Source organism: Hippocampus zosterae, chromosome 18, assembly GCF_025434085.1.
Source record: "Hippocampus zosterae strain Florida chromosome 18, ASM2543408v3, whole genome shotgun sequence".
Classification (NCBI taxonomy): Eukaryota; Metazoa; Chordata; class Actinopteri; order Syngnathiformes; family Syngnathidae; genus Hippocampus; species Hippocampus zosterae.
Window position 1 is genome coordinate 3527139 of NC_067468.1, and position 21158 is coordinate 3548296.

Sequence of the window (21158 nt, forward strand, 5' to 3'; positions counted from 1 at the left end):
TGTTGAAATCCTGCAAGTCTTTCAAAACTTGTGTAAGATACAGTGCTTCCTGAATAGTTGCCGCCAGTGCAACAAAAATATTCAGCCTCACAAGTTCAAAGTGCAACTGTCTGTTGTTTCTTTGTCTTCCATGAGACAATAGCACCCCCTTGTGCCAGACTAAAGCAATAGCCTGTGGTGCTCTTTCTATCCTCATTATCATTTGCCCAGTCGGCATCGGAGTAATCTACCAACTCTAATTGTGTGTCACTCTTTTTGTAACATAGTACCTGGTTCTTAGTTCCTTTTAAGTACCTGTACACATGTTTTAATTCAGTCAAGTGCTTTTCTCTCGGATCAGACATATACTGAGATAGTTTACTCACAATCCAGCTCATATGAGGCCGAGTGCAGGTCATGATATATATGAGGCTGCCCAGCATTGCTCTGTATTTCCTCTGATCGGTTTTGTCCCCTTCTGGAGACAGGTCACATTTGATTTCACTTGGAGTGGCTCTTGCTTTGCATTCAGACATGCCAAACTTTTCCAATATTTTCTCAATATATCTGGATTGGTTTAATGTGATTGAGCCCAGATTTTGCTTGAAATCAATCCCAATGAAATGAGTGAGGCATCCGAGGTCTTTCATCCTAAACTTACTCTTGAGTTTCTCTTTGATCTCGCATGAACACCTCTCATTGCTGGCAGCCACAATATCATCGACCCACACTAACAAAATTACTTTTTCTTTGTCAGACATTTTGGTGTAGATACAGTGGTCTGCTTGACTCTGTACAAACTTGTTCGCAAGTAAAAACTCATGGAGCATCATGTTCCAATTTCTGCCAAACTGTTTGAGGCCATATATGGATTTGTTTAACTTACACACAAGTTGTACACCATCCTTTTGTTTCACACAAAAACCTTCAGGTTGATCCATGTATAGTTCGCAGTCAATAGGTGCATGTAAGTATGCTACCTTCACGTCCATTTGGTTTAAGAGCAAGTTATACTGTGCTGCAAGCTGCATTAGTAGTCGCAGTGATGTCAGATTAGCGGTCGGCGAAAACGTCTCAAAATAGTCACGTCCTTCTTTCTGACTGTACCCTTTGGCTACATATCTCGCTTTATATGTTTCATTGCCTTTGTCATCCTCCTTTAAAGCGTATACCCACCTTCCCCCCACTGTCTGTCTACCCTCCGGTAATAGCACAAGGGTGAAAGTGTCGTTCTTTTTAAAAGAAGTCATCTCATCTATCATAGCCTTTCTCCACTTATCTGACTTTGGCGATGCCATTGCCTCGGAGAATGTTTGTGGCAATCCCACCGTTGCTCTATAGCAGTAATCAATTGTGATCTCATTGTCTTCTACTCCACATTCATAATCCTCTAAATATTTTGGTGTCTTCCTTTCTCTACCAGAAGTACGAGGAGTCTCAGTATCATTGTTTGAGTCCGTGTCGCAGTCAGGTTTAAGCTCTAGTTCTGTGTCAAAATCTTTTTCTGCATATTCTGTCTGTGACCGACTTGCTTTAGGCATAGTTACCCACTCTACATACATAGTTGAGTCTTCTCAGTCTGCGTCTCACTCCCAGTCACGGTCTTTGTGATGAAGTGGACCCGTCTGTGTTTCTGAACCTTGTTTTTCTCTGGAAAATAGATTAAATAAGCAGGTGAATGACAGTCAAAACCAACAAAGATCCCCTTTTTGCCCTTTGGATCTAGCTTTTTTTTTTTTTTCATAGACCATGCATTCTGAACCAAACTTTTTCATTTTTTACAAATCTGGCCATTTTCCTGTGAAAAGGAAATAAGGAGTCTCCCCTGTTCTTTCACAGTAACACCTGTTCCGTATAACTGCTGCTGTTCTGGCTGCATATGGCCATAGCTCTTTGGGTAAGCCTCATTCTATCAGCATACACCTCGCCATCTCAAACAATGTGTGCCAGTTCCTCTCTGCTGTCCCATTTTGATGTGGGGAGTAGGGCGCTGATCTCTCATGTTTTATCACATTATCTCAAAGCAGAGATTGATACTCTTTTGAAACAAACTCTGTCCCATTATCCGATCTCATTCGCTTTACTTTACCATATGGTGCTGTGTCTACCAAGAACTGCTTTGTAGCTTCAACTGCCATGTTTTTGTTCCTGAGAAAGTATACAAAAACAGCTCCAGAAAAGTCATCAGTAAAAGTGATGGCATATTTGTACCCGTCGAATGACTCTGGGTCAATAGGCCCACCTAGATCTGCATGTACCAGCCCTAATGGCTCTTTAGCTCTCGCATCACTTTTCCCGTTTCTATTCTGAATGAATTTCCCTTGAATACAGGTTTCACACTGGTTAGGTCTAGTTTTGTCACCGATTTTCTTACCTTCTACTATCGCTTCAAGCTTAGCAATATCACCATAGTTACAATGGCCCATTATCTCATGCCATGTTTTCATGTTTAAAGATGCATTGCAGGAGTCCTCACTGCATGCAAAATTTTCTGTGACAATGTCAAGATAGTACATTCGGTCCTTTACATTCATCTTGCATATTGTCCCATCTGAAAGGATCATTTTGTTATTTTTATTTTGAACTTCGCTCCTTTCGAAGTTGCTGCTTCCACTGAAAGGATATTCTGCGGGTATCCCGGGATGAGGAGTGCATTTGTGATCTTGACGCTCACTACTCGTCCACTGCTGTCGGCCAGCTTGATTTGTGCGTTCCCCTTCTTCTCGACACTTCCGGTGATCCGTCTCCCATCAGCCAGCTGCATGATGTGATCTTTAGGCCGGAAACTCTCATCAAATCGAGTGAATGCGTTCTTGTCGGTGATTATGTGGGCAGAAGCACCGCTGTCCACGAGTAGTCCATATTGCTGCGCTCCATTGGGTCGCCATTCACTCACCCGGAGTAATACTGTTTCCTCTTCTTCCCTCAAAGATTTGGCTTGGTCTCTGCCACGAAAACCCTTTTCTGCATCGTCCATAACTGCAGCCACTTTGTTGTTCTTATCAGCATTTGTCCTTCGCTTGTGTTGTTTCTTATCCTTACTCATGCAGTCTCTTGCTTTATGCCCCACTTTTTCCCAAATAAAGCATTCTCCTTTTAAGACGTATTTTTTGTCTTTTTCTTTGGGCTTCGGCTTGAATTACTTGGCGGTCATTACTTCATCTGGTCTGGGCCTGCTTCGGTAGCGGAGGGTGCATTCAAAACTTCTCAGCCTAGTCTTGAATTCAGCGAAGGTTAACACTTCCCTCGTTTGAGTCACATGCACAGAAAACGGGTTGTATTCATCCGTGAGTCCTTTCAACACCATAGCCACCAATAGTGCATCGCTTAGGCTCTCCTTAGCTCTTTGTAACGAAGCCACTAGCTTCTCGACACGTGCTAGATAGTCCGTTAGCTCCTCGCCGTTATCCATTAGCATATTGGTTAGCTCTGTGTACAGCCCGACAATTCTCGGCTTTTCTTCGGACTCAAAATGGCGTCTCAATATTTCCAGACTTTTCTTACCATCTTCTGGTGCTTCATACAGGATGAGTGTCAATGTTTTATCATCCAAGCAGCCGCACAGTTCAGCATATGCCAGTTCGTTTTTCCACTCGGAACCCACCTGGGCCCATAACCTGTTGAACCTACTACTGCGGAAGTCTCTCGCTGTTCATGTGTAGACATCATTGCTGGTGACTACACTAGGTTCTAGGCACAAGACTGGAGACGTTTCGTATTTTTCTGTGGTCGCTACCACTGAGTCGCTGAACACCCAACGTGCCTCAATGCATGCGCAGAAATTCAGCCTTTCGATCCCAACGCCACATAGAAACCTGCGTTCGGCGAGAGAAATTGTTGTCTATTTACATTTTTATCATGGGTTTTCTGAGCTGAGTTTTGTCATTTTTTGTCAAATTTATTTGAATGTGTGTTTTCAACATGCTGATTAAATCTTCTTTCCCCATATGCCTTAACTTCTAATTTTCTGTGCAAAACATTACGCGTGCCACAGTGTTTTGCAGCTTTTTGCAAAAAGTGAGGGGTGGAGGAGGCAAAAAGAACGGAACATACTATAGTCTTGTCACGCGACTTTTCTTGCTTAGATTTTTGGAAGTTGTAGTTTCTGACACGAGAACAATTGCGTATTGCGGTATCGGCTACGCGACTGCCGTAAACTTCAACTCCCATGTTTCATTGCAGGACACCGTTGGTTTGTTTAGTTCATGTAACGCGACAGCAATATTTGCTTCGGATTTCGTTGTCATCTACTGCAAGTCAATGTGTTGCGGACCGAAAAATGGAATCCAGACTAAAGTAAGAAATATTTGCTGTCCTATTATTAGCATGTATGGTTTAGTTAGTTAGCTTTTTTCACAATAATTCCTCAAATATACGTACAGTTCGTGGGCCTGACACCGAAACAGTCGTGTTTTTCAAAAATGAAGTACAGCAAAACAAAATAACACCAGCATCATTGCCTTGGTCTTCACTGCATTTTGCGGATTATTTCAAGGACGTAAATTCTCGTTGAATTCGGGAAATTTACATGCCATGTGCTGGCAATGACATCCGCAAATGCAGTGCTGCGTTATATTGAGAGTGGGCATTGATCAATTGACGCGGAGCAATTGACGCGGAGCAGTAGAAATAGTAGTTCTTCAATGTGTCATGAAGGTAATTTGTTATTGTATCGTCGATGTGTACTCGCTGCGTGTGTTGAAGTAGCTGTTTTACATTTACGGCAAAATTCAATTGATATTTTTTAAGACTGAATTTCTCTATTGAACAGTAGAAGTTTTGGTAAATCCAAAATGGCAATAAACCCCACACGGTGAGATTTAAGGACGTCAAAGTAAGGTTTAGACTTACAGTGTCTTTGTTTGGACGAGTATTGGCCTACTATTGGTGTGCAAACTTATCATTCTGCAACTAGTTAATTCTCACAAGTCTCACTCGTGAATTGTCATCTGTTTCAGACTGTTGACACCCCCCCCCCCACCACCACCAACAACAACAATCTGGGAACTCTTTATTTGTCTAGCAACCATAAGCCTTCAAGTTATTAAATATGTCATGTTTAAAATTTGTTCATTGATTACCAATATTTTGTGCAGCAGAAAAAACAGCCTCCCAAAAAACGTTCTGAGTACAGAACAAATGGCTGACAGATAAAATGGGATCAAATCTACCAGGGTTCACTGGCCTGACCGGGCAAGTTGAAATGTCATAAATACAGATCATGACTAAACAATACCAAATAAGAATAATGGTTTAATGACCATTAATTGGGGAGAAATGGCTTTGTAATACACTTTAATGCAAAATAAAATACCCGATTATTCAATTAATTGATGGATTCATCAACAGAATAATCAACTCTAAAATTGTTTCACGGTGACAGCCCTATATTATGTCATGCATGTGCAGGGTAGGAGTACACAGTACAGATGTTATATTCAATATCAGGTATGAATTTGGCTGAAAGTAGAGCTTTGGAGTTGCAGTAATGCATGTTGATTATATCTTCCATGCACACTGCTCAGTGTGGCAGATATGCCCAAATTATACACTCGCATCACCATACTGTTTTCTGCTGTTGGTTGTTTTACACTGCTTGTAAAGACGCTGCTACTTACACGCTGTGGCTTGATAGCTGTCATGGCTAAATGATGAGAAGGCAAAAGTTTGGTTTGTATCCAGTTTCTTCATAGCATAAGTCACAAATCACCACCGCAGCAGTGAAAAAGCTACGCTTCTTACAATACAATACAATACAATACAATACAATACAATACAATACAATACAATACAATACAATACAGTACATGCTGATTTATATAGCGCTTTCACAACAGTGGCAGCTGTAACAAAGCGCTTAACAAAACAGTTAACATAAAGTCAAATAATAAACACAACACATAACATAAAACACGGACAGTCGTGCAGACCTAATCACTTTTCCGTCACACGCTTTGTTGTTTGAAGCAGTTTGAGATGAAAGAGGAGAGAATAAAAGAATCTTACGATGAAGATGAAGGGAGTATGGAGAGAAAGATGGGAATCCATGCTAATTGCTAAACTATTAAAATGCAGTCCCAAAACATAATACAAAAATAAGTGCTCGGGTGATACAGCATGCTTGTCACATAGGTCGGGCTCGAACCGTATGACAGCAAAACAGTTACTAAATTTAAATTTTAAATCATACAGAACAACATAGACTGGAAATGACGGAGGACTTCACCACAGACGTCAGATGAGAGAAGAGGGAACACTATCCAATCCAATCTATCTGTTATTTTGAGTACTGAGGGTTAATTTTCACCTATGAGAACTGATTCATTTGACTTCCCTCATTACATCTGAAAACAGAATCGCTAAAGACGAATGAATCCGTGGGACCAGTTATTTAAATGAAATACAGAATATTAAACAGAAATTAATAAGTACTGTTTTCATTTAAAATATCAGCAGTATTATTTTTTGTTTGCACTATTTTGCATAAGGGAAAGTTAACAATCAATTCTGAGTTGAGATTTGCTCAATAACTTAGGACTGGACAAGTAATGAAAATTGAAATCATGATTTCAATTTTTGGTTCTCCTTTAAAAGGTTATAGTCGAAGAAAGATCAACGCTTTGGGGGACAGCGGTTACAACAGTGGACAGCTTACAGGTTACAGGGTGCATGAAATGGTTAATGTGCAGAACAGTACTACATGTACACGTTTCTGACATTGTACTACCCACAATGCTTCTGTTTATGGCTGGGCTCTTACTTTAGGTTGCATTGTTTTTAATGGAGCCAGAGAATCCAATACATTTTGACAAGAAGAGCTGAGTTCCTCTGTTTGAAGAGGGAAGACAAAGCTGATCAAAGGCATCAGAGAAACAACTTGATGACTGCACTCACTAGCAGTCGGTTTAACAGCATTACAGGAAAACACTACATCAAAGAGCACAGTGGCAGTGTTGCTATAAAAATATACTGTTGAGATGAAAAAGGAAGGAGAGGAGTTCACTAATGGCAAATAAATGAGTCATACGAACTAGTGTTGTGCTGTTCATAGCCTGTTAAGAAAATACAGTGTTTGGCTACCCGCTGGCCTTATTATTTTGCTTCCCGACATCACATACTCAACCCGGTTAGAGACAATTAAAGGGATGGATAAAAACCTACCCCTCCGTGAGCCGTCACCTTACCGTGGTGGAGGGGTTTGCGTGTCCCAATGATCCTAGGAGCTAAGTTGTCTGGGGCTTTATGCCCCTGGCAGGGTCACCCATGGCAAACAGGTTCTAGGTGAGGGGCCAGACAAAGCATGGCTCATAGACCCTTATGATGACTACAATATATGGACCAAGGTTTCCCTTGCCCGGACGCGGGTCACCGGGGCCCCACTCTGGAGCCAGGCCTGGAGGTGGGGCTCGTTGGCAAGCGCCTGGTGGCCGGGCCTACACCCACGGGGCCCGGCCGGGCACAGCCCGAAGAGGCAACGTGGGTCCCCCTTCCCATGGGCTCACCACCCATGAGAGGGGCCAAAGGGGTCGGGTGCTATGTGAGCTGGGCGGCAGCCAAAGACTCGGACCCTGGCGGTCCGATCCTCGGCTGCAGAAGCTAGCTCTTGGGACATGGAATGTCACCTCTCTGGCAGGGAAGGAGCCCGAGCTGGTGTGTGAGGCAGAGAATTTCCGACTGGATATAGTCGGACTTGCCTCCACACACAGCTTGGGTTCTGGTACCAGTTCTCTCGAGAGGGGTTGGACTCTCTTCCACTCTGGAGTTGCTCACGGTGAGAGGCGCAGAGCAGGTGTGGGCATACTCATTGCCCCCCGGCTCAGTGCCTGTACATTGGGGTTCACACTGGTAGACGAGAGGGTTGCCTCCCTCCGCCTTCGGGTGGGTGGACGGGTCCTGACTGTTGTTTGTGCATATGCACCAAACAGCAGCTCAGCATACCCACCCTTTTTGGAGTCCTTGGAGGGTGTGCTGGAGAGTGCTCCTGCTGGGGACTCCCTTGTTCTGCTGGGGGACTTCAATGCTCACGTGGGCAATGACAGTGAGACTTGGAGGGGCGTGATTGGGAGGAACGGCCCCCCCGATCAGAACTCGAGTGGTGTTTTGTTATTGGACTTCTGTGCTCGCCACGGATTGTCCATAACGAACACCTTGTTCAAACATAAGGGTGTCCATATGTGCACTTGGCACCAGGACACCCTAGGCCGCAGTTCGATGATCGACTTTGTAGTTGTATCATCGGATTTGCGGCCGCATGTTCTGGACACTCGGGTGAAGAGAGGGGCGGAGCTGTCAACTGATCACCACCTGGTGGTGAGTGGGCTCCGATGGTGGGGGAAGATGCCAGTCCGTCCTGGCAGACCCAAACGTATCGTGAGGGTTTGTTGGGAGCGTCTGGCGGAATCCCCCGTCAGAAGGAGTTTCAACTCCCACCTTCGACAGAGCTTTTCCCATGTTCCGGGGGAGGCGGGGGACATTGAGCCCGAGTGGACCATGTTCCGTGCCTCTATTGTTGAGGCGGCCAATCTGAGTTGTGGCCGTAAGGTGGTTGGTGCCTGTCGTGGCGGCAATCCCCGTACTCGCTGGTGGACACCAGCAGTAAGGGATGCCGTCAAGCTGAAGAAGGAGTCCTATCGAGCCTTTATGGCCTGTGGGACCCCAGAGGCAGCTGACGGGTATCGACTGGCCAAGCGGACCGCGGCTTCGGTGGTCGCCGAGGCAAAAACCCGAGCGTGGGAAGAGTTCGGTGAGGCCATGGAAGCCGACTTCCGGACGGCTTCGAGGAAATTCTGGTCCACCATCCGACGTCTCAGGAGGGGAAAGCAGTGCACCACTAACACTGTGTACAGTGGGGATGGGGCGCTGCTGACTTCGACTCGGGACGTTGTGAACCGGTGGGCAGAGTACTTCGAAGACCTCCTCAACTCCACCAACACGCCTTCCTTGGAGGAAGCAGAGTCCGAGGACTCTGAGGTGGGCTCTCCTATCTCTGTGGTTGAAGTCACCGATGTGGTTAAAAAGCTCCTCGGTGGCAAGGCCCCTGGGGTGGATGAGATCCGCCCGGAGTTCCTCAAGGCTCTGGATGTTGTGGGGCTGTCCTGGTTGACACGCCTCTACAACATCGCGTGGTCAACAGGGAGAGTGCCTCTGGATTGGCAGACCGGGGTGGTAGTCCCTCTTTTTAAAAAGGGGGACCGGAGGGTGTGTTCCAACTACAGAGGGATCACACTCCTCAGCCTCCCTGGTAAGGTCTATTCAGGGGTGCTGGAGAGGAGGGTCCGTCAGGAAGTCGAGCCTCAGATTGAGGAGGAGCAGTGTGGTTTTCGTCCCGGCCGTGGAACAGTGGACCAGCTCTACACCCTTAGCAGGGTCCTTGAGGGTATGTGGGAATTCGCCCAACCAGTCTACATGTGTTTTGTGGACTTGGAGAAGGCGTTTGACCGTGTCCCTCGGGGAGTTCTGTGGGGGGTGCTTCGTGGGTATGGGGTACCGAACCCCCTGATACGGGCTGTTCGGTCACTATACCACCGATGTCAGAGTTTGGTTCGCATTGCCGGCAGTAAGTCGGAACCGTTTCCAGTGGGGGTAGGACTCCGCCAAGGCTGCCCTTTGTCACCGATTCTGTTCATAACCTTTATGGACAGAATTTCTAGGCGCAGCCGAAGCGTTGAGGGAGTCCGTTTTGGGGGCCTCAGTATTACATCCCTGCTTTTTGCAGATGATGTGGTGCTGTTGGCTCCTTCAAACGGGGCTCTACAACTCTCACTGGAGCGTTTCGCAGCCGAGTGTGAAGCGGTTGGGATGAAAATCAGCACCTCCAAATCTGAAACCATGGTCCTCAGTCGGAAAAGGGTGGAGTGCCCCCTCCGGGTCGGGGAGGAGATATTACCCCAAGTGGAGGAGTTTAAGTATCTTGGGGTCTTGTTCACGAGTGAGGGCAGGAGGGAGCGAGAGATCGACAGGCGGATCGGTGCAGCGTCTGCTGTGATGCGGACGTTGTATCGGTCTGTCGTGGTGAAGAAGGAGCTGAGCCAAAGGGCGAAGCTCTCAATTTACCGGTCGATCTACGTCCCAACCCTCATCTATGGCCACGAGCTATGGGTCGTGACCGAAAGAACGAGATCCCGGATACAAGCGGCCGAAATGAGTTTTCTCCGCAGGGTGTCCGGGCTCTCCCTTAGAGATAAGGTGAGGAGCTCGGTCATCCGGGAGGGGCTCAGAGTCGAGCCGCTTCTCCTCCACATCGAGAGGAGCCAGATGAGGTGGCTTGGGCATCTGATTCGGATGCCTCCTGAGCGCCTCCCTGGTGAGGTGTTCCGGGCATGTCCCACCGGGAGGAGACCCCGAGGAAGACCCAGGACACGCTGGAGAGACTATGTCACCCAGCTGGCCTGGGAACGCCTCGGGATCCCCCGGGGAGAGCTGGAAGAAGTAGCTAGGGAGAGGGAAGTCTGGGCTTCCCTGCTAAAGCTGTTGCCCCCGCAACCCGGCCCCGGATAAGCGGTAGATGATGGATGGATGGATAAAAACCTACTTCTGTCCTTTTTAAAAAAACTTCTCATCCTCCATCCCCAATATGGGCATCCGTCTGGGATGGAATGGGATGTGATGGAATGCCTATCACTGCTGTTTGGGAATGTCTGGTGAATGCCTTTGTGACTGCTTACAAATTGTATGCAACACTGACAAAAAAAAACATTTGCTACCTGCACACACACACCTACAAACCTTTGTAGCTCAGTGATATACGGGCTTAACTTTTGGTGCTTACGGCCTGACAAAATTAAAGTTCCATCCATTTTTAACAATGTCGGCTCATTCAAAAGTTCTGTTACAACAGGCATACGCAGTACTGTGATTCTAATGTATTCCACAGTCCATGCTCTCATTAGGAAAATCAAGTTAACTGCAATGCACAATTATGCAGTTTAAATTTAAGAAAGAAATCGTGGTGATTATCGATAAAAAAAAGAAAACTAGTTGATTGTTTACGATTGAGTTAAGTCTTATTTTTTATGTATTAGTAACAGTTGTTCAGCCAAGCCTTCACAGTGCAGAGGTACCGGGTTCGATTCCAGCTCCGGCCTCCCTCTGTGGAGTTTGCATGTTCTCCCGGGGCCTGCATGGGTTTTCTCCGGGTGCTCCGGTTTCCTCCCACATTCCAAAAACATGCGTGGCAGGCTGATTGAACACTCTAAATTATCCCAAGGTCTGAGTGTGAGCGTGGATGGTTGTTCGTCTCTGTGTGCCCTGTGATTGGCTGGCAACCGATTCAGGGTGTCCCCCGCCCGGAGACAGCTGGGATAGGCTCCAGCACCCCCCGCAACCCTAGTGAGGATCAAGCGGTTCGGAAAATGAATGAATGAATGTTCAGCCAAGCAAAAAAGGTTAAAATTGTAATATATTTTTTTTCTTCTCTAGGGAAAGTCCAGCATCTGCTTTTGAGGTGTATATGGAGGTTTTTCATCCAGGCACACAAAACTCGGGTAAGTTTCTCAAGACACTTTATTTAAAAAAAAAAAAAGCAATATTTTTGAGGAACATTTTACCATTCTTAGCCAACAACCAAATGGTAAAATAATAATAAAATCAAACCATTGATGGACGCGTATTATCGAAGAAAGCCGTGAGAGGATGCCATGTTGATGTTTTAAAAATTTTAGCTGTTAGGTTGGATTTTTTTATAGCGATTTATAAGATTGATAGATTGAAGATAAGATTATAAGATTTTTTATAAAATTGTTTAAATTAGCACACCAAAAAATGCAAAATGTGACTTCTGTTTCATGAGCTGGGGAGAGGCACAGCATTCTGTATTTTATTTTTATTGTATGTTATTGTTATTATTATTCACCCTAAATTACCACAACTAAATCCCAAACAAACCTAAAATGTTGCTGAAACTATCCTCATAAACAATTATGACATCTATTACGGTTGAATCTTGGAAAAAAAAATCTTGCCACAGCCAACGTTGACAATGTTTGTTGACAATGCCAAAGTTTGTTTTTTTTATTCTTCTTTCTTATTTCTACCTACATTCTTGCTGCTGGAGGCTGTAAATTTCCCCAGTGTGGGACAAATAAAGGATATCTTATCTTATCTTAATTCTATTTTAATGTGCTAACCGAACTGAGAGCGGACCTGTTGACCAAACCTGACTCGCTTTGCATCAATTTTAAAATCAAACTCACAGACATTGATACAATATTTGAATGGAATACAGACCAACCAAGAACAATGTGTTTCTGACTTTGAATCAGCATTGAACCAGCTGCAGCACTTTTTCTGCTTTTGGAATAGCCCCACCTGACACCACTCCTCTTGGCAGGGGCACCACACTGCACTTTTGCAGATGTAAAGACGAACGGGATCGGTTTGTGCCAAGCCGCCTCCCTCGCTCCCTCCACCACCAATACTCATAGTGGACATTTGGAATGACTTATCGGGGGGAAATTGTAGATATGTTGCTCATGCATTACGTTGAATGGGGGAAAAACTGCAAAGAACCATCAAAACGTTTTTAATTTTCTTCATGTGGCCAAATGCATTTGAGAAATGGCGGCCTACTGCAGAGCAAACCTTAGAAACAGGTTTGGTTCAGTGTATACATCAGACGTCGTTTGATTGAACGTTGTCCATGGAGGCTCCCTGATGCTAGATCTTGACACCTCGATGTGCGTTTGAGGCACAAACTCTTCATCAATAAGATGACGTCATCTGCCTCAGAATCAACCAACACCTGAAGAGAGACACAGTTGTTTTGGGAGGACACAGTGGCAGGCAAATTAATCCATTGAGAAGATTCACTAGAAGTCTTGGTGTGACTCAACCTAAGGCTGTGTGGTCTGTGATCACAAGTGGAGTCCTGGGTCGCCATAAGCACTGATTAATGAGTTGCCCGGATCTTCCACAAAAGATGCAAAGAAAGACCCTGCCAAACCTGCCGTCCGTTTTCCTCTGGGGAGAGGCAGATTCTGCCAAGTTGCATGGGTTCTTCCTCAGCGGAAACAGGCATTTTGGGAATTGTTCAAGGCCGGGTGACAAGACAAGGGACACTGGCGTTCGGGGAGGAAATTGGTGTCTCGCACAAGGGCAGCGTTGTATGATGCGATTGTCAGTCTGAATCAGGATTATAATGAGATTAATTGATCGACAAACTCAGGCTAATCCCAAGTAGGCACCTGATCTTGAGGCCCCTCGTAAAGTCCGCAAATGAAAGCTGGGTTTACAGAGGCTAAAATCCTGAATTCGCTAGCATAGCAAGCTGATTGAGAGCTGTGATGTAATGGCATTAGTTGTTTGCCTGAAGACTGATTAATGAAGGGTTGATCAAAGAACCGATCCGAACCGAATATTGACGGAATGAACAATCCGTTAATGTAGTGGGAGACACAGATCCACATTTATATGATCTGGCACTTGCATTTCTCTGCACCCGAGGTTCATCTGTGCCCTATGAAAGAATATCTTCTAAAGCTGGTGAAATACTTTCTGACCAGCTAAAGCCAAACACCGTGGGAAAGCTATTATTTCCAAATAAAAATAAATAACAAATTATCCTTGTAGCACTTGTTTCATTTTGTTCATATCATGACACAAGCATATTCATAACATTTCGTGATACCAAGTGTCAAAATCAAGGACCGGGTGCCAGATCTGGCCCGCCACATCATTTTATGTGGCCCGCGAAAACAAATCAAGCATGTCAAGTTCTGTAATGCTTGTTAAAGTCTGAACCAAAATTTCAAATTGTCATGTGTAATCCACAATCACAGTCATTATTTTTGACTTCTGATTTTAAAATTAGTTATTCATCAATTTGTTGTACACTGAGTATGTAATATGTAGATATGATTAAACAGCTATCTGGTTTCCCAAAATTCACAATGGCCCTCCAAGGCAAACCGTAACTACAATGTGGCCCACAACAAAAAATTGTTTGACACCCCTGCCTTACACACACAGCCATAGAATTCTCACCACGGCTGACTTCTTCTTCTGACTGCTTTGAGATCATTGGTGGCACCATAGAGCAAATGAAGCACCATGAAGCTTTAAACCATGTACGAACCAATTTGCTGCAAAGTTTCATTGTTTCATGAGGCTTCCTTTGGCTGTCACTAGTTGAACCATTACTAAACGTTTTCAAAAGGTTGCAAAATGTGGGTGGTGAAGCTACAATAAGAACTAGAGCTTGCTTTATGTGACCTGTGTGACAAGCAAAGGAGCGACAGACCATTTTACTGGCAAAAGTGCTTGGGACTAGACACTGATCAGAGAGGCATCACCATCGTGACGTCACCGAATTTCTGGGAATAAGCTATAGAAGTCCTGCAAAATCATGAAGGAGCTCGGCTTTGCCAAGGCTTCCCAGGTAGGTTCCCAAACAACTCAGAGATGTGCACAAGTAGGATCAATTTTCAACTTCTTGGGAGCTCCTTGAGTGTCACGAAGGCGATGAAATTAGTCTCAAGCGTGTAGTGACTGGGGATTAGATGGGTTCATCGCTTTTAGCCTGAGTCCAAAAGAGCATACATCGAAGAAAGCATGGCATTCAATAACAGCTCTGCTTCTCACGGGCATCCAACAATTTCTGAAATGGCAAGAGTACAGGCTTAAACAAGACTTGTTTTGAATAAACTTTCAAATAATTATCGAATCAATGAACCTTGAAAAAAAGTCTGAAAAAAAATCACCTCGGTTAAATTAAATTTGCTTTTTGACAGCCCATTTTGTTTCTGTTTTGTATGTTTGTAATTTAAAATATTTTCATTTTGTTTTTCTACCAGAGCCTGCAATCCGAAGGAAATTTCCGGAAGACTTTCAAGATGAGGTCTGTTTTTTCAAACTTTTATTGTGTATTTATGAGAAATTTTGCCCATTACCTGTCGTCAATGTTCACTCCAATTTTCTACGCGTCTGAGCATTAATTAAAATTCCTTGAGCATTCCTTGGACCGGGCGGCAGTATTCGACTGGTTAGCATGCTGGCCTCACAGTGCAGAGCTCCAGGGTTCGACTCCGGCCCTGGCCTTCCCGTGTTTGCCTTTGCCTGTTCTTCTTGTGCCTCTGTGGGTTTTCTCCGGGTATTCCGGTTTCCTCCCACATTCCAAAAACATGCATGGCAGGTCAATGAAACACTCTAAATTGTCCCTAGGTGTGATTGTGAGCGTCAATGATTGTTCGCCAAGGTGTGCCCTGCGAGCAACCTATTCAGGGTGTACCCCGCCTGCTGCCCGAGGACAGGTGGGATAAGGCTCCAGCATGCCCCTGACCCTTTTGAGCAGGGGTGCCCAAACTTTTTGGACAGAAGATCTACTTTTCGATCAACTAACCTCCCGGGATCTACCCTTACCGGCGCATACACACACACACACACACGCACACGCACACACACACACACACACACACACACACACACACGCACGGTAAATTCAAGATTTACCTGCTTTATTTATTTTTTTTTTCCTCCTCGACACTCCTCGGATCTACTTGGGACCTGTCTTAGATCTACCAGTAGATCAGGATCCACGTAATGGGCACCCCTGCTTTTGAGGACCCTTGGATTAGAAAATGAATGGACGGATTCCTTGGACCACAGTGAGCAACGCGAGACATGCATAGCCAAACCAATATCGCATCTGTCTTAAGTCTGAGATATACTGTATCATGTTACACAAAAAGAAAAAAAGAAAAAAAAAGAAAAAACCCCTCCACCAATATCAGGTGAAACTTAGTTAGGCGCAGCGGCTAGCAGCTTGCCTCCATTTTAGCAGCACTGACAGCTCAATTTTTTTACTTCAGTGATTACGTTCCAAACAATGATTAGCAGTCACCATTCCCTTGACTCCTCCGCATGTAGAGGACACGACATGGCCAGTTCCCCAACCTCGCTGACTGTACATTTGCACCCTTGTACTCTCAAAATGGATGATGGTCCTCATGGGCAGAACGAAACATGAATGGAAAAGCTGAGTCAGTTTTGATTGTTTTGTTGAAACAGTTGTATTATACAGACGAATTCTATTCAAGAATGAAAGAAACCTATTAGAACAGTCTTTGAGTCAACAGTATGAATACGTTTAATTGACAATTTGACATCAATTACAATATTTTACTCAGGTAAATATTTGTTACAAGCAAGTAAACGTAGAAAAATGTGATTAATCAGAATTACGGAAAATGGTGCTATTATTTTAAAAATGTGATTGCCTGACAGCACACATTTTTGAAAATGTGATTGCCTGACAGCACACACACACACACACACACACACACACACACACACGCTCAGACTCGTGGGCAATTAGTGAGATAATGCTTTATATTTTGTTGATGCATGCAGCGATGCGAGGCTCCTTTGGTTGCCAAATAAGGTGTTTATCCCCCAACATGTCAAAGCTCGTTTTCGATGTGTTTAGCTGTGTTTTCTCCTGGAAGACAAATTTTATTCAAGAAAAAAAAAGAACGGTTGTTCAAAAGCCATTCACAGGCGCTAGAATGAACGCTTTTGCGGAAACGTTCAATAGTCAGAAGTCCACTACGTTTACTTCCCGTTCGCCCAAAATATGAACGACTTGATAAGCTTTCGTTCATCGTACTCATTCAAGTGCAACACTGACCATTAACTGTTCATTCTCGGAGGCCTTATCATTTTGCCCTTCACATTTTTGTTGCAGCAAAACAATAATTTGACCTCATGCAGATGCAGGTAACATATTAACTCATTCAGTACCAGCCAATTCTAGACCAAGTCTGAAAAGACGTGTAAAAACGTCTTTGGGAGTGAATGAGTTAACAATGTGGTTTATGGTCATAGAATTGGAAAAAAAATACGACAAAAATGTAAAAAGAGATGTTAATTTTATAAAGTGGCCGCAGTATATTGTGCTGTTTTCATATATTGATCTGCTAATAATTTTCATGTCTTCAACAGGAAACCATTAAGACGGTGCCTAAGTTCTGCTTTCCGTTCTGCTTGGATAGGTACACTTTGACAACTTTCTGCTCTTTTATTTGTCTGTTTGTGTCACGTTGTGCCCGAAGCGATAAAATGATCGCTTCGTGCACAACAAGATAATGAGGTGGATCCCCGAAATAGCAGACAGAGAAAAGATGGTCCGAGAACAAATGAGTTTTAATACAAACACAAAATACCCGTCCGGGAGCAACAAACAGAAAACGCTGGTCAAAATCAGGACCAGGAATAAAAGGAAGTAACAGAAAACGCTTGCGAGAAAATGGCAAGGAATATAGTTGGTAACAATTAGGAATTGACAATAGTGGATTAAACGACGCGCAATCACAGTCACAAGGCTACACGGCAACGAATAGATTTGGGCAATAATCGAGAGAGTTGGCACGGCGTTGAATACTCCGGCAGTAAGTCAACTGTCCGAGCACAAAGATAAAGCCTGTGTAATCAGTCCTAGATGGGTGACAGGTGTGTCGGCGGTAGGCAGGAAAAGCCTGCCCCCTGCTGGCAAACACGGGACGTGACAGTACCCCCCCCTCAACGGACGCCTCCCGGCGGCCTACCCGGCTTGGTCGGATGAGCTGCGTGGAAGTCGCGCAGAAGGGACGGATCAAGGATCCAGGAGCGGGGCACCCATTGCCGATCCTCAGGCCCGTAGCCCTCCCAGTCGACCAGATACTGGAACCCCTTACCCCTGCGCCGAGAGTCCAGGATGGTACGAACCGTGTACACCGGGCCACCGTCGACGACCCGCGGAGGGGGGGGCGGAGTGGAAGGCGGAGCCAAGGGACTGGAAACCACTGGTTTGAGCAGGGAAACGTGGAACACGGGGTGAACCTTCATGGCGGGCGGCAGCCGGAGCCTGACCGTGACGGGGCTGACGATGGACTCGACCACGAACGGTCCAGTGAATCGGGGCCCCAGTTTCGCGGACGTGCCGGCCAGGCGGAGATCCCTCGTAGCCAGCCACACCTCCTGCCCCACCACGTAAGTAGGTGCCGGGCGCCGACGACGGTCTGCGATCTGCTGGTTCTGGGTCGCCGTGCGGGCCAATGCAGCTCGGGCCTCTTTCCATACGCGGTGGGCTCGCTTGAGGTGATGCTGCACAGACGGGACCTCCACCTGTCCTTCCTGGGACGGGAACAGCGGCGGTTGATACCCGTAGGCCGACATGAAGGGGGACCTACCAGTGGCTGAAGAGACGAGGGTGTTGTGTGCATACTCCACCCACGGTAGATGGTCGACCCAGGAGGAGGGACTGCGCAGGCATACACAGCGGAGGGCCGCCCCCAGATCCTGGTTGGCACGCTCGGCTTGTCCGTTGGACTGGGGGTGATATCCCGAGGTCAGACTGACCGTGGCCCCGAGGGATCGGCAGAACCGCTTCCATACGCGGGACACGAACTGGGGCCCCCGGTCCGAGACGATGTCCATCGGGATCCCATGGAGACGGAAGACGTGTTGGACTAGGAGGTCGGCGGTCTCCAGTGCAGACGGCAACTTAGACAGCGGAACAAAATGAGCCGCCTTAGAGAACCGGTCCACGATGGTGAGGACGACCGACCGCCCCCGGGATGGAGGAAGGCCCGTGACGAAATCCAGGGCGATGTGTGACCAAGGTCGAGGAGGGATGGGCAATGGCTGGAGCAGTCCTGCCGGAGGCCTATGTGAGCCCTTGCCGCAGGCGCAGGCGGAGCAGGCATTGATATAGTCCACCACATCCTTCCGAAGCTCCGGCCACCAGAACCGCTGGGTGACGAGATGCACAGTCCGGTTCACCCCAGGATGGCAGGCCACCTTGGACCCGTGCCCCCACTGCAACACCTCCGAGCGCAGAGGTGGGGGTACAAACAACTTCCCTGCGGGGCATCCAGCCGGGACCTGGACACCATCCAGGGCTTCCTGGACCTTCTGTTCGATCTCCCATCTCAACGCCCCCACGATGCACCGGGTCGGGAGGATGGTCTCTGGTGACCGGTCCCTCTCCACGGGGTCGTGGAGACGGGAAAGGGCATCGGGCTTGGTGTTCTTAGAGCCAGGAGAGTATGTGAGGATGAAATTAAACCGGGTTAAGAATAGTGCCCAACGGGCCTGACGGGGGTTGAGTCTTTTAGCAGAGCGGAGATATTCCAAGTTCTTGTGGTCGGTGTAGACCGTGAACGGTTCCTTAGTCCCCTCGAGCCAGTGGCGCCATTCCTGTAGGGCGACGATTACAGCTAGCAGTTCACGATTGCCCACGTCGTAGTTGGACTCTGCTGTACTGAGTCGACGAGAGAAAAAGGCGCAGGGGTGCAATTTCTGGTCGACCGGGGAACGCTGGGACAGAACAGCCCCGACCCCTGAATCCGAGGCGTCCACCTCTACAACGAACGGGAAGTCCGGGTTAGGATGGTGCAACACCGGGGGACTTGTGAATGCGGCCTTTAAGCTAGAAAATGCCGACTCAGCAGCCGAATCCCATTTGAATGGGATTTTTGTGGACCTCAGACGGGTCAACGGGAGTACCTTTTGGCTGTAGCCGCGAATAAAACGACGGTAGAAGTTAGCGAACCCCAAGAAGCGTTGCAACTCCTTCCGGTTAGTCGGTGTTGGCCAGTTCGTCACCGCCTCCGTCTTGGTGGGGTCTGCTCTCAGCTTGCCCTGCTCAATAATAAACCCCAGAAAGGAGATGACAGGTACATGGAATTCACACTTCTCTGCCTTGACGAAGAGCCTGTTCTCTAATAAACGCTGCAATACCAGTCTGACGTGTCGCTTGTGTTCATGAATTGATTGGGAAAAAATTAAAATATCGTCGAGATAGACGAAACAGAAAATGTTCAGCATGTCTCTCAACACGTCGTTGATGAGATTCTGAAAGACGGCGGGAGCATTTGTCAGCCCGAAGGGCATAACCAGATATTCAAAATGGCCGAGCGGGGTCTTAAAAGCAGTCTTCCACTCGTCACCTTTCCGGATGCGAACCAGGTGGTAGGCACTGCGTAAATCTAATTTTGAAAAGATCGTGGCTGACTGTAAAGGGGCGAAGGCGGAGTCTAGCAACGGTAGCGGATACTTATTTTTTACCGTGATGTCGTTCAGACCTCGATAGTCCACACACGGTCGCAGGGATTTGTCCTTCTTTTCAACAAAGAAAAACCCCGCACCTAACGGCGATCGCGATGGTCTAATTAGACCTGCAGCGAGCGAGCTGTTGATGTATTCCGTGAGTGCCTCGCGCTCGGGTTTAGACACCTGATACAGCCGTGAGGTTGGCAACGGAGCGCCCGCCTGCAGGTCTATGGCGCAATCGTAGGGTCGGTGCGGGGGCAAGGAGCGTGCGCGATCCTCGCTGAACACCTGTCGCAAGTCATGATAGCAGTCTGGCACTCCGTCAAGGCAGATAGTTTCGGGGATGTCGTCACCGGCACGTTCGTGCTGCCCTACGGCTGATCCTAGACAACGCTCATAACAGTTTCGGCTCCAACTCTCTATTGCCGGACGCTCCCAGGAAATTACGGGGTTGTGAGTCCTGAGCCAGGGCAAGCCGAGAATAACCGGAGCGTTACGACACTGCATTAAATAGAACCGTAAATGCTCAACATGGTTACCGGATAATTTTAGTTTTAGTGGTTCTGTTCTTTGCGTCACGACCCCCAGGAGGCGTCCATCGAGATCACAAACCCGCCTTTTATCGGCCAACTTCTCGACATAACAGCCCAGGTCAGCGGCGAAGTCGGTATCCATAAAACAACCATCAGCCCCCGAGTCTATCAGAGCCCTAACCCGCCGCGACCGGGACCCCTCACATATCTCGCCCTCGAGTTCCAGTCTCCCGGTGTGTCCCGGCCGGGAGTCAGTTCGCCGAGGCGTGGGGGACTCTGCGCGGGGTCGGGACTCACAGTTTTTGGAGGGCGAGGATGGGGAATGTTCCGGTCGGCTGGGAGCAGCATGAGGTCCCCGTTGACAGCTGTCAGATCGAGCCCGATCGTTGAATCGGCGCCGTCTCTGCTCCGGTCCAACGTTTTCGCCACCCAGCTGCATCGGCTCCTCCCCGCAGTACGTGGCACACCGGGACGGAGAACGATCACCTCCCCGCTCCCGGTTTCTCTCTCTCAGGCGGTTGTCCAGTCGCAGGGAGAGCTCGATTAACTCCTCCAGGTTGGAGCTGTGGTCGCGAGTCGCCAGCTCATCCTTGAGCTCGGTGTTTAATCCACGACGAAACA

The 21158-nt window shown here is 47.0% G+C and overlaps 1 protein-coding gene across 3 annotated transcripts in view; it reads left to right on the top strand.

The window, feature by feature from the left end:
* Nucleotides 1-4117: 4117 nt before the first annotated feature.
* LOC127590663 (DENN domain-containing protein 1A-like) overlaps nt 4118-21158 on the top strand; it is a 56696-nt gene continuing 39655 nt past the window's right edge. For 2 of the 3 annotated variants that reach the window (XM_052050076.1, XM_052050077.1), the window contains exons 1-4: nt 4118-4275; nt 11398-11462; nt 14769-14812; nt 16915-16964. In XM_052050076.1, coding sequence (XP_051906036.1) covers nt 4148-4275; nt 11398-11462; nt 14769-14812; nt 16915-16964 — 287 coding nt within the window. In that variant the 5' untranslated portion in view covers nt 4118-4147. The remainder of the gene's footprint in view (nt 4276-11397; nt 11463-14768; nt 14813-16914; nt 16965-21158) is intronic. The other variant, XM_052050078.1, reaches the window with a different exon arrangement.